The sequence below is a fragment of the Stomoxys calcitrans genome, unplaced genomic scaffold (genome assembly GCF_963082655.1).
Source record: "Stomoxys calcitrans unplaced genomic scaffold, idStoCalc2.1 SCAFFOLD_87, whole genome shotgun sequence".
NCBI classification, from domain to species: Eukaryota; Metazoa; Arthropoda; class Insecta; order Diptera; family Muscidae; genus Stomoxys; species Stomoxys calcitrans.
This window is the reverse complement of record NW_026739180.1, coordinates 4581-18727: the sequence shown is the minus strand read 5'-3', so window position 1 is coordinate 18727 and position 14147 is coordinate 4581. Positions and strand designations below refer to the sequence as shown.

The window sequence follows — 14147 nt, the reverse complement described above, 5'->3', positions numbered from 1 at the left end:
TGCTCCATGTAGCTTTCATTTTCTTCATAAAAATTTTACCTAGACTACCATACCATCCTTGCAGCCATCCAATGTACATTGACTGAATGAAATTAAATCCTAAAATTTTTAGCTACTGACGTAATGCATTTACCACCACTATTATCCATAGCAGTTACTGTTCTCCCATAACATGGATATTAATTAAATTATTTTTCCTGCAGCCCTTTTGGTGTTGCCTGCACATTCCGCAGGATATTGTGTATATTTTTAACGATGTATTTTCTCTGCACCACTGCTCTTACACGTTTAACAATTTGTTTTTTTTTTTGTTTTTCCATTTTAGTGCCACCGGATATTTTAGATTATCCAACCAGTACGGATATGGTCGTACGTGAAGGTTCTAATGTGACACTCAAATGTGCAGCGACGGGATCACCAACACCCACCATCACATGGCGGCGTGAGGGTGGAGAACCAATACCCATCCCCAATGGCACTGAAGGTATGTAACAGCAATAGCAAATAAAAATTGCAAAATACAAAAACAAGAGAAAATAGTAAAACCATCAATAGTGAAATGCTAAGAGGAAACGGAAATATACCTGAACATGGGGGTACACAACACAAATTCTAGGAAATGCTACAGATGAGAAATTCCAACATGCTACCCCTGGCTATTGTACAGAAGTGGGTTAGGGAAACACGAAGATGAATTCAACTCTTTCATTAAATCCCTTTTTTAATGATTTTAACATGAGTTGAAAAATACCCGGTCTTCCCTTCTCATCATCACTGAGAATTATTCCATAGATTTTTAAACAATTGATAAGCTGTCTGTGAGCAGGAATATCCTGCAGCTAGATTAAGTATAACATCAATTTTATACTGCACATAAGCAATATTTGCATGTATGGGTTAATGTGTGTGTATATGAGTGACCATAGATGCTAAGTAAACAATGTGGTTAAACTAATACATGTTGCAAATTTTATATCCTTCCAAAAAGGAAGGGAAAAAGTTTATTATTCTCTTTGCATCACATGGATATATCTTTACCAGACAATTTTATATCGACAAAGACCATATTACTGTCACAAACGATTATCAGATAAATTCATTAATTTAAATAAAAACAAGTAAAAAGGCGTTAAGTTCGGCAGGGCCGAACTTTGGATACCCACCACCTCGCGTATATATGTAAACCACCCAAAAATCCGGTGAAAAATGCATACCTTATGCCCAATAGCCATATCGAAATATGATCCTATTTGGACCAAATACTAATGAGTGCAAGTCATTGTTCAATTGTGTATAACAAAATATTGGTCTTTTTAGTAGCTATATCTAAAAATAAACCGATCTGAACCATATACAACATGGATTTCGAAGAGCCTAACATAAGTCTCTGTGTCAAATTTCAGGGAAATCGGATTATAAATGCGCATTTTATGGGCCCAAAACCTTAAATCGATAGATCGGTCTACATGGCAGCTATATCCAAATCTGGACCGATCTGGCCCAAATTAAAGAAGGATGTCGAAGGTCCTAACACAACCCACTGTCCCAAATTTCGACGACATCGAACAATAAATGCGCCTTTTATGGGCGCAAAGCCTTAAATCGAAAGATCGGTCTATATGACAGCTATATTCAAATCTAAAGCGATGTGTGCCATATTGGAGAAGTATGTCAAGGGGCTTAAATAAACTCACTGTCCCACATTTCGGCGACATCGGACAATAAATGCGCCAATTATGGGCCCAAAGCCTTAAATCGAGAGATCGGTCTATAAGGCAGCCATATTCAAATCAAGACCGATCAAGGCCAAATTGAAAAAAGATGTCGAAGGGCCTAAGACAACTCACTGTTCCGAATTTGAGAAAAATCGGATAATAATTGTGGCTTTTATGGGCCTAAGACCCTAAATCGAGAAATCGGTCTTTATGGCAGCTATATTAAAATCTGAACCGATCGAAGAAGTATGTTGAAGGGGCCGAGACAACTCACCGTCCCGAATTTCGGGAAAATCGGATAATAAATATGGCTTTTACGGGCCGTAGACCCTAAATCGAAGGATTGGTCTATATGGCAGCTATATTCAAATCTGAACCGATCTGAACCAAATTGAAGAAGGATGTTGAAGGGTCTTACACAACTCACTGTCCCAAATTTCAGCAAAATCGGATATAAAATGTGGCTTTTATGGGCCTAAGAAACTAAGAAACTAAATCGACGAATCGGTCCAATGGGCACTATATCCAAATCTGAACCGATCTGGGTCAAATTGAAGAAGGATAACGAGGGGCCTAACACAACTCACTACCTTAAATTGCAACAATTGCGATTAGTTTAGGGGGAGTTTATGGGGTGACACGACCCCCAAACATTTGGCCTCAAAATTGGACATCGAATTCGTTTTCTACTATCAAATACCTATTATTTATCACCATAGGCAATCTTGACCGGTTTGAAGGGAGTTTAGAGGCGGACCTTGAAGTAATATCCGCATCGTGCTAGGTCACAATTTTGTTTGAGCCCCATAATATCAAGCATTTTGAAGGTGGCTATTAAGATATTCAGGGCTACGGGTCTTGTTCAGATTCATACAAAATAATTTTTTGTAATGGTTATCTACATTCAAAATCATATTTCGAAGCAACCTCTTGGGATACCACATTCTTAAATATCAACAGGTCATCCTGTGTCCATCCAATTTGAGGGTATACATTGTACTCTACTACCAAAGACCTTTTATTTCTGTCCTATCCTATCCTGATTGGGAGGAGAGGGTCGGTACACCCAGCGCTAAGAATCAAACGGTAGACACCTTGGACCATATTCTTAAAACAGATGTGTACTCAGCTTCCAAATATCTTTCGTTTGATACTCATATTGTTTCTATCGGCAAATATGTCCTGTTGAGGTGTTTTTGGGGGGGGTGGGGTGGCGCCTCAGACACCGAAAAATAAATTTTTGTGTCAGATTTGTATTCTACTCTTAAATACCTTTCATTTGATACTCACATGGCCCTCAGTGGTTAAATGTCCTCTTGGGTAGTGTTTTTGAGGGTGGGACCCCCCAACACTTTGTGTAACATTTTAATGCCACGTTCGTACTCTACGCTTTAATACGTTGCATTTATACCCATATTGCCCAAAAAGGTGAAAATGTCCCCTTGAGGATTTTTGCGGGTAGGGGACCCCTCCGAAAATGAAGAGTGAAATTTGTATACCAAATTCGTACTCTACTCTTAAATACCTTTCATTTGATACCCATATTGTAGCAATCGGTACACATGTCCGTTCGCGTGGGTTTTGGGATGGGGCGTCCCCCCAGGTTATTTAACCCCAAAATTTTTTACCCATTTCACGTTTTTGGGGAACCATAAAGTGGTATACAAAATTTGGCTTAAATCGGTGCACGCATCTCCAAGATCTGGTGTTTTTTAAAAATGGGGTATGGGGCAGGGTCCGTCCGTCCGTCCATCCGTCTGTCCGTCTATACGTCTGTCCGCCCGTCCGTCTGTCTGTCGAAACTTTCGAAGGAGTAAAGCTAGCCGCTTGAAATTTTGCACCAACACTTCGTATAAGTGTTGTTTTGGGTGGAATTGTAAATAGACCATATCGGTCCATGTTTTGATATAGCTGCCCCATAAACTGATCTTGGGTCTTAACTTTATGAGCCTCTAGAGGGCGCAATTCTTATACGATTGGAATGATATTTTGCACGACGTGTTTTGCTATGATATCCAATCCAACAACTGTGCCAATCGGTTGATTACCTGACATAGCTGCCCCATAAACCGATCTTGAGTCTTGACTTCTTGAGCCTCTAGAGGGCGCACTTCTTATCCGATTGGAATGAAATTTTGCACAACGTGTTGTGTTAAGATATCCAACAGCTGTGACAAATTAGGTTCAAATCGGACAATAACCTGATATAGCTGCCATATAAGCCGATCTGGGATCTAGACTTCTCGAGCCACTAGAGGGCGCAATTCTTATCCGATTTGAATGAAATTTTGCACGTAGCATTTTGTTGCAAATTGTGCCCATTAACATCCCCATTTATCCACCAAGGAACAGGGGCAAACTTCTCACATATCATTGAGTGCAGTCCGATTCAAGTTTTAAACTCAATGATAAGGGGCCTCCTTTTTATAGCCGAGTCCGAACGGCGTGCCGCTGTGCGACACCTCTTTGGAGGGAAGTTTTACATGGCATTGTACCTCACAAATGTTGCCAGCATTAGGAGGGGAAAACCACCGCTGAAAATTTTTTTCTGATGGTCTCGCCAGGATACGAACCCAGGCTTTTAGCGTCATAACCGGACATGCTAACCTCTGCGCTACGGTGGCCTCATTTTGTTATAATATACAACAACTGTGCCAAGTATGGTCCAGATCGGTCCATTGCCATTGCCATGCCATTTCAACCGATATTGACGATATTGACTTCTTTATTCACTAGAGGGCGCAATTATTTACGAATTTGGCTGAAATTTTTCCTGACGTGTTTTGTTATAACTTCCAATAACTGTGCTAAATATGGTTGTAATTGGTCCATAACCTGATACAGCTGCCATGAAATCCGATCTCTGATCTTGACTCCTTAAACCACTAGAGGGCGCAATTCTCATCCAATTTGGCTAAAATTTTGCAAGAATTGTTTGGTTATGCCTTCCAATAACTGTGCTAAATTTGGTTGTTAATGGTCCATTATCTTATATAGCTGCCATAAAATCCAATTTCTGATCTTGACTTCTTGAACCACTAGAGGGCGCAATTCCTAACCGATTTGGCGAACATTTTGCATAAAGTTTTTTTATGACTTCCGTTTTATGTCTTAGCCGGTTGTGCTAAGTATGGTCTAAATCAGTCCATGACCTGATATAGCTGTCATATAAACCCATCTGGGATCTTTTTTTATGACTTTCAACAACTGCGCCAAGTATGGTCTAAATTAGTCTATGACCTGAATTATCTGCCATATAAACCGATCTGGGATATTGACTTCTTGGCTGAAATTTTGCATGAGGTGGTATGGTAATGACATCCAACAAGCGGTCTATAACCTGATATAGCTACCATATAAACCGATCTGGGACCTTTACTTCTTGATCTTGAAAACGGCGCTATTCTTATCAGATTTGGCTGAAATTTTGCACATATCATTTTGGTTTGACCTCCAACTACTGTTTCAAGTATGGTCTAAATTAGTCCATATCCTGATATAACTGCCATATAAACCGATCTCCCGACTAGACTTCTTGAGTCTCTAGAGGGCGCGATTATTATCGAATTTGGCTTGAAATTGTGCATGACTTCCAATTACTGTGCTAATTACGATCTAAATCAGTCTATAACTTGATATAGCCGCCATATAAACCGATCACCTGATTTGACTTATCGAGTCCTAGGCGGACCTAGCCAATTTGGCTAAAATTTCGAACGTCTTTTCGTAAGACTTCCAACAACTGTGTCAAGTATGGTCACAATGGGTTCATAACCTGACATAGCTGCCATATATACCGATCTCCCTTATCGAATTTCTGAGCGTCTTGATTTCGCAATAATTACTCGATTTGCATGAAATTTTGGAGATGAAATTTTGTATGACTTGTACGGCATGACAAGTTCGGTCCATATTGGTCGATAACTTTACATAGCTCATATATACTTGAAAAACTCATTCAAAGAACTTGACAAATGCGATCCATGATGGAGGGTATATTAGATTCGGTTCGGCCGAACTTAGCACGCTTTTACTTGTTATATAATGGATATTTCATTCGATTTGGCCTTTTAAGGCTGCAGTAGGCACAATTTTGGTCCGATCATTACCATATATTGCATGAGGTCCAAAGTTAAATGTAGCTGTCATATTCATTTTTTAGAGGATATGCGTTTCTAAAATTGGAGTAGCCACAACTTAGGTCCAATTGTTCTTCATACATTAGGACATCAAACATTTAGATAGCGAATTTATGGAACTATTTCTTGTTGTAATTTCAAATGAAGTTTGTTGCTTCCAAATTAAGTGAAGTGAGGTTAAGATAGCTTCCAATGCTCCATGTGCGCTCCACTCCACCCATTACTTTTACGTATGCTTACATGTATTTCATTTCAGTGTCTACAGTTGAGTAAGAGTTTTGTTAATCAATAATAGCTTACAACCATTCCTTGGTATCCACTATAGCCGCTATCACCTTATAGCCCCTCTTCACTATCTATATGAAAAGTATGCAATACCTTTCTGTGGTTTCCTCTTATCCCCCATTCATTGTTTTAACATTTCCAACCACTATTACTTGAATTAAGTTCTTTTTACATTGAAACTGTGCATTTATCTCTTCAAAGTAGCTTTAATTTTTACACACAATACTTATTACACAAAAAGATTATCCTTTCCCTCGACTACTTATACCTACTCGAACACAGCATGGTAACATAATAACATAAAGAACATTTTCCTTGTTACAGCAATCAGCTTCAATGGATCATTTCTTACAATTGCCAAAGTGAAGCGTTTAAATATGGGTGCATATCTGTGTATTGCCTCAAATGGCATACCACCATCAGTAAGCAAAAGAGTTATGCTGATTATACACTGTAAGTACCATCAAGGATTGTGGAGTAGTTAAATAAAAGAAAAACTTAAAATTCAACATAAGCTCCTAAAAGTATGCTATAAAGTTTTTTTATTGAATTTTTTTTTTAAACAAGCCTAACGAACTATTATGTTTTTGGAATTCGGGCAGTCCATTGAGTTATGCAAATAGAATAAGTGAATAGAAAGCTTATTGAAGGAATTGCTTTGTATTTCAATTAAGGCATTCTGGAGAATTGTTTAAAACAAAAATGTTATGAGAACATTAAATATATATTTGATTTGCAATAAACTCAAGTAAACATAATACAAAAGAAAATATTTTGCTAATTGGAGTTTTATTTGTAAATTTAATAGACATATATATAGGTCATAGTTCATGATGAAGTCTTATGTTTTTGGAAAAATGTTAAAAATCTTCAAAAGTAAGCAAAACAAGAAAAAAAAACAACAAGAAAAAAGGCATTGAGTTCGGCCGGGGCGAATCTTATATACCCTCCACCATGGATCGCATCTGTCGAGTTCTTTACGCAGTATCTCTTTTTAGGCAAACAAAGAATAATGAATAAGGACGGAGGAGAGGTAGGAGGAGTTATATCAAGTTATAATCCGATTCGGGACCCAAGAAGCAAAATCGGGAGATCGGTTTATATGGGAGCTGTATCAAGCTACAGATACGTTCAGACCATATTGCACACGTATGTTGAAAGCCATGGGAGAAGCCGTTGTACAAAATTTGTTCCAAATCGGATGAGAATTGCGCTCTCTAGAGGCCCAAGAAGTCAAGATCCCAGATCAGTTTATATGGCAGCTACATTGGGTTATGTACCTATTTGAGCCATACTCATCGCAGTTTTTGGAAGTCATATCAAAACACCTCATGCAAAATTTTAGTCAAATCGGATGTGAATTGCGCCCTCTATAGGCTCATGAAGTCAAGACAAACGATCGGTTTATAAGGCACCTATATCAGGTTACGAACCGATTTAAACCATACTTAGCACAATTGTTGTGATATCAAAACACTACGTGTAAAATTTCAGTCAAATAGGACTAGAATTGCGCCCTCTATAGGCTCACGAAGTTAAGACCCACGATCGGTTTATATGGCAGCTATATCAGGTTATGAACCAATTTAAACCATACTTAGCAGAGTTGTTGAAAGTGATATCAAAACACTATGTGCAAAATTTCAGTCAAATTGGATGAGAATTGCGCCCTCTATAGGCTCACGAAGTCAAGATCCCAGATCAGTTTATATGGTAGCTATATCAGGTTAGGAACCGATTTGAACCATACTTAGCACAAATGTTGGAAGTGATATCAAAACACTACGTGCAAAATTTCTGTCAAATCGGACAAGAATTGCGCCCTCTATTGGCTCACGAAGTCAAGACCCACTTTCGGTTTATATGGCACCTATGTCAGGTTATGAACCGATTTAAACCATACTTAGCATAGTTGTTGAAAGTGATACCAAAACACTATGTGCAAAATTTCAGTCAAATTGGATGAGAATTGCGCCCTCTAGAGGCTCAAGAGGTCACGGGGGGACAGACAGACAGACGGACGGACGGACAGACAGACGGACAGACAGGCGGACGGACAGACAGACGGACGGACATATCTCGTTCGACTTCAAATGCCACGACGATCAAGAATGTATATTCTTTATGGGATCTTAGACGCATATTTCGAGATGTTACAAAAAGAATGACGAAATTAGTAAACCCCCAACCTATGGTGGAGGGTATAGAAATTGTAAGACTATCATTGTATTATATAATAACAGCTGAAAGCAAATATCTTCAAGAGATGCTGCATATCATAGGAAAACAGAGAAGGTTTATATATGTTTGTATGTGCTAACAAATTTTTTATTACTTTGCATACTTTTAGGTTAAACATGAATCCTTACGAAAACTATAGCATACTTTTAGTTTGCATTTTTTTCAAACAACTATTTGCCATTAAAATCCCTTTTTTGCCAAAAAAAAGAAATTAGATTTCTATCATGATTTTTAATTGGTTTTAACTATTACTGCAGATGCAAGCAATTCAAAGCAATTTGTTAGCTCACTCACATCATTGCTGTGATTCGAAACCACAAAATTCAATTTATCATCCAGAGTTTTAATCGCATCTCTTTGTGTCTCCCACTCTCAATCTCTCTCTCTCTTCCACTCTCCCTCTCAATGTTCAAACTGCTGGTTTGCTGGTGTAGTTCCGCCAATGATTTGGATACAAAACCAATTAGTGGGTGCAGCAATTGGACAGAATATAACACTGGAATGCCAATCGGAAGCATTCCCGAAATCAATAAACTATTGGATGAAAAATGACACAATTATAGTACCGGGTAAGTAATGAAAGATTTTGCAAATGCATTGGTATTAGTAGCAAACAATTGATGCATATGGTGTATGCAATATCATAGAGCAAATATCAGCCACACCATGGCAGGGCTATGGGGGAAATTGAAAAATTCCTTGGACTAATATATTCTAAGGAATGTAAGAGTAACAGGAAGGCAATATCAAAATGGCTTTATCGATCAATATCAATAAAATTTAATATAAGAAATAAGTCTTTAATTACAAATTATGCTTCTAACTAACCATACAGCTTTAGTTTCCCCCTCATTTAATTTACTCCCTATATGCTTGCCTTTCTATTTCGCAAATCCCCTAGGATTAATCTACTCTCCCTTCTCTCTTTCTGAGTTTTGGAAACATAAATTGTGGAAACATGCCTAGGTGTATTATTACATTATTCAATAGTTCCCACATATTTATTGCCAATACCTGTAGGCATTAGGCATTCAACCGGCCATATCATTTGTTCGAGGCCATTGCATATGAATGTTGTTGTCGACATCTACCCTCATGCAATCGGTCGTTAGATACAACATATCTCATACCATGCCCTTATAATGGGCAGATAACTCAGTTGGAATTATTGTTTTGCTTGGCATAAAATACTCAAATAACAAATAATAATAAAGCAAAATCAATAACTTGTATCAACATAATCATAATAATAGAGTAGGCGACCCAATAGATAGATAGATAGATGAATAGACCAGGGGCAAGCATCTTTGGAAATGGTATATGGGATATTACTGCATAGTTATCCTGGGGATAGAAAAATATACCAAGTATGCCATATAAATGAGAGATATTGTATTATAGATTGCATGAACTCTATGAAATTCCATAAGAAAGATAGAACCAAACTTTAAATGCTGAGATTTAGTGTAAGAAAATTAGTTTATAAGGGAAAGACACTAGAAGTTTGTGGTGCCAACATGGAGCATAGGTTAGCATTTCCGCCCATAACTCCTAGCACCTGGCTTGGAATACTTGCGAGAGAAAAATGGCAAATTTGCTCATGAAAATTCCTTTAAGAATAGGAGGGGATACTCCTCTCATTTCAATGGTCGAACTTTGGTTACCCACCACCTCGGGTATATATGTAAACCACCTTTCATTAAAATCCGATGAAAATGCATACCTTATGTCCCATAGCAAATATGTTCCGATTTGGACCAAATACTAATAAGTACAAGTCATTGTTTATCTGTGTACAACAAAATATTGGTCTTTCAAGTGGCTATATCTAAAAATAAACCGATCTGAACCATATACGAAACGCATGACGAAAGCCCAACATAAGTCAATGTGTCAAATTTCAGTTAAATCGGATCATAAGGCGTCTTTTTTGGGGCCAAGACTTTAAATCGAGATATCGGTCTATGTGGCAGATATATCCAAATCTTTACCGGACTGTACCATATTGCAGAAGTATGTCGAGGGGCTTAACTTAATTCACTGTCCCAAATTTCGGCGAAATCGGACAATAAATGCGCCTTTTATGGCCCCAAAAATGTAAATCGAGAGATCGGTCTATATGACAGCTATATCGAAATCTGGACTGATCTGAACCAAATTGAAGAGGAATGTCGATGGGCCTAACACAACTCACTGTCCCAAATTTTGGAGTCATAGGGCAATAAATGCGCTTTTTATGGCCCCAATACCTAAAACTCAGAGATCGGTCTATATGGCAGCTATATCCAAATCTGGACCGATCTGTGCCATAATGCAGAAGTATGTCAAAGGGCTTAATTTAACTCACTGTCCTAAATTTCGGCGACATCGGACAAAAAGTGCGCCTTTTATGGGCCCAAAACCTTAAATCGAGGGATCGGTCTATATGGCAGCTATATCCAAATTTGATCCGATCAGGGCAACATTGCAGAAAGATGTCAAAAGGCCTAAGACAACTCACTGTTCCAAATTTCAGCAAAATCGGATAAAAAATGCAAATCTGATCCAGTCAGGGCAACGTTGCAGAAAGATGTCAAAGGGCCTAAGACAACTCACTGTCCCAAATTTCATCAAAATCTGATAATAAATGTGGCTTTTATGGGCCTAAGACCCAAAATCGGAGCATCGGTCTATGTGGCAGCTGGTCCAAATCTGGACCGATCCTGATCAAATAAGAGAAGGATGTCGAAAGGCCTAACACAACTCACTGTCCTAAATTTCCGCAAAGCGGATAATAAATGTGGCTTTTATGGGCCTAAGACACTATATCGGAGGATCGGTCTATATGGCAGCTATAACCAAATCTGGACCGATCTGTGCCAAATGACGAAGGATGTCGAAGGGCCTAACACAACTCACTGTTCCAAATTTCGGCAAAATCGGGTAATGAATTTGGTTTTGATGGGCCTACGACCCTAAATCGAAGGATCGGTCTATATGGCAACTATATCGGAGGATCGGTCTATATGGCAGCAATAACCAAATCTGGACCGATCTGTGCCAAATTGACGAAGGATGTCGAAGGGCCTAACACAACTCACTGTTCCAAATTTCGGCAAAATCGGGTAATAAATTTGGTTTTTGTGGGCCTAAGACCCTAAATCGAAGGATCGGTCTATATGGCAGCTATATCCAAATCTGAACGGATCTGTGCCAAATTGACGAAGGATGTCGAAGGGCCTAACACAACTCACTGTCCCAAATTTAAGCAAAATCGGATAATAAATGTGGCTTTTATGAGCCAAAGACCCTAAATCGGGGGCTATATCAAGATAAAGTCCGATATAGCCCATCTTCGAACTTAACCTGCCTATGGACAAAAAAAGGATCTATTCAAAGTATCAGCTTAAAATCTCTATTTTTAAAGACTGTAGCGTGATTTCAACAATCGGACGGACAGGCTGACGGACATGGCTAGATCATCTTAGATTTTTACGGCGATCAAGAATACATATACTTTATAGGGTCGGAAATGGGTAATTCGACGTGTTGCAAATGGAATGACCAAATGAATATATCCCCATCCTTCGGTGGTGGGTATAAAAATGTAATTGTTGCGCTTTGTTATACCCACCACCGTAGGAGGGGGGTATACTACTCATTCAGTTTGTAACACCTCGGAATATTCGTCTAAAACCACATAATGTATATATGTTCTTGATCGTTTCGATTTAGATAAAGCTCCCACATAAACCGATCTCGCGATCTGACTTCTTCAGACCTTACAAGCAGCAATTTTTGTTCGATTTGGCTGAAATTTTGCACGTAGTGTTCCGTTATGACTTCCAACAACTATGCCAATTAGGGTACAAATCGGTCTATAACCTGATATAACCCCCACATAAACCGATTGCCCGATTTGACTTCTTGACCCTTTACAAGCAGCAATTTTTGTCCGCCTAGTACAGTCCAAATCGGTGTAAAACTTGATATGGGCCCCATATAAACCTATTGCCCGATTAGACTTCCTGAACCCTTTCAAGCCGCAATTTTTTGTCTGATTTGGCTGCAATTTTGCACATAGGTTTCATTTATGACTTCCAACAACTGTGCCACTTAGGGTCCAAATCGGTCTATAACCTCCCCATAAACGGATCGCCCGATTTGACTCCGGAGCCCTTACAACCCGCAATTTTGGTCCGATTTGTCTGAAATTTAGCATGTAGTGTTCGGTTATGAACCCTGGAAGCCGCAGTTTTTGTCCGATTTGGCTTAACTTTTGCTTGCAGTGTTCTGTTTTGACTTGCAACTGCTGTGTCAAATAGGGTCCAAACCGGTCTATAACCTGATACAGCCCCCATAAAAACCGATCTCCCGGGAGCTACATCAGGTTATAGACCAATTTAGACCGTACTTGGCACATTTGTTGAAAGTCATCACGGAACAACATGTGCAAAATTTCAGACAAATCGGACAAAAAATGCGGCATGTAAGGGCTGAAGAAGTCAAATCGGGCGATAGGTTTATATGGGGGATATATCAGGTTAGAGACCAATTTGGACCGTACTCGGCACAGTTGTTGAAAGTCATAACAGAACAACATGTGTTGGAAGTCATAACAGAACACTATGTGCAAAATTTCAGATAAATCGGACAAAATTGCGGCTTCCAAGGGTTCAAGAAGTCAAAACTGGGAATCGGAGACATACATTATTATAAAGTATTTGTGCAAAATATCAACTTAACGGGTTCGACCGCTATCGTGATTTCAACAGACGGACGGACGGATGAACGGCAGTCGGATATGGCTAGATCAACTCAGGATGTCGAGGCGAATGCAAACGGAATGACTGGATTAGTATACCCCCATCCTATGGTGGTGGGTATAAAAACTGCTGAACAGACTTTCATGAATTTTCACAGATGGTAGATTTTAAGCCCCCGGTAAAAATTAGGTACTAAATTTTTTGATATCCGAAGGGTGGTGGACACTCTCCCATACCACCATTTTCAAAAACGCCAGATCTCGGAGATGGGTGTACCGATTAAATGAAATCTTGCATGTCACCTGATGATACCACAAAAACATGAAATTGGTATAAAATTTTGGCGTCAAATAACCTGGGAGAGGCCCCATCCTAAAACCCACCCGAACGGACATGTTTGCCGATTGGGACAATATAGGTATCAAATGAATGGTATTAAGGAGTAGAGTACGTACTTAGGATTAAAATATCACCCTCATTGACGAGGGGACCTCCCACACCCAAAAACACCACCCAACAGGACACTTTTATGGGTATCAAATGAAAGGTATTTAAAAGCAGAGTACAAATCTGACAAAGAGTCTAAGGGGCCTCCCCACCCCCCAAAATCTCCCATCAGAACATATTTACCGATTGGGACAGTATGCGTGTAAAATAAAAGGTGTTTGGAAGCTGAGTACACATCTGTTATAACCAAAACCCCAAAAGCCCCTACAACGGGCATGAATGTCCCAAGTCACAAAATGGGTATCAAATGAAAGGTCTTAGGGAGTTGACTACGAATCTGGTATACACATTTGGGACGGAGTCTGGGACCGGCCACCCACTAAATACCATTCAATAAGACATGAAGTTCTATCGGGATAATATGGAAATTTAAAGAAAGTTCTATGAGAGTAGAGTTCGTATCTAATGCTGACATAAGGATTCAAGTATGTGGGTCATGTCCTGCCCTTCAGTCGGACATGTAGATCGTGACAATGAAGAACTCAAACAAATTGTCTTTTGGGTCATATCGCTGG

At 39.1% G+C, this 14147-nt stretch overlaps 1 protein-coding gene across 1 annotated transcript; it reads left to right on the top strand.

The window, feature by feature from the left end:
• Positions 1 to 255: 255 nt before the first annotated feature.
• LOC131998400 (lachesin-like) lies at positions 256 to 8949 on the top strand (the record flags this gene model as incomplete). Its single annotated transcript, XM_059370688.1, has 3 exons — positions 256 to 484; positions 6464 to 6592; positions 8815 to 8949. Coding segments are annotated over exons 1-3 (493 nt in total), but the record flags the coding sequence as incomplete, so codon positions are not given.
• Positions 8950 to 14147: the final 5198 nt, after the last annotated feature.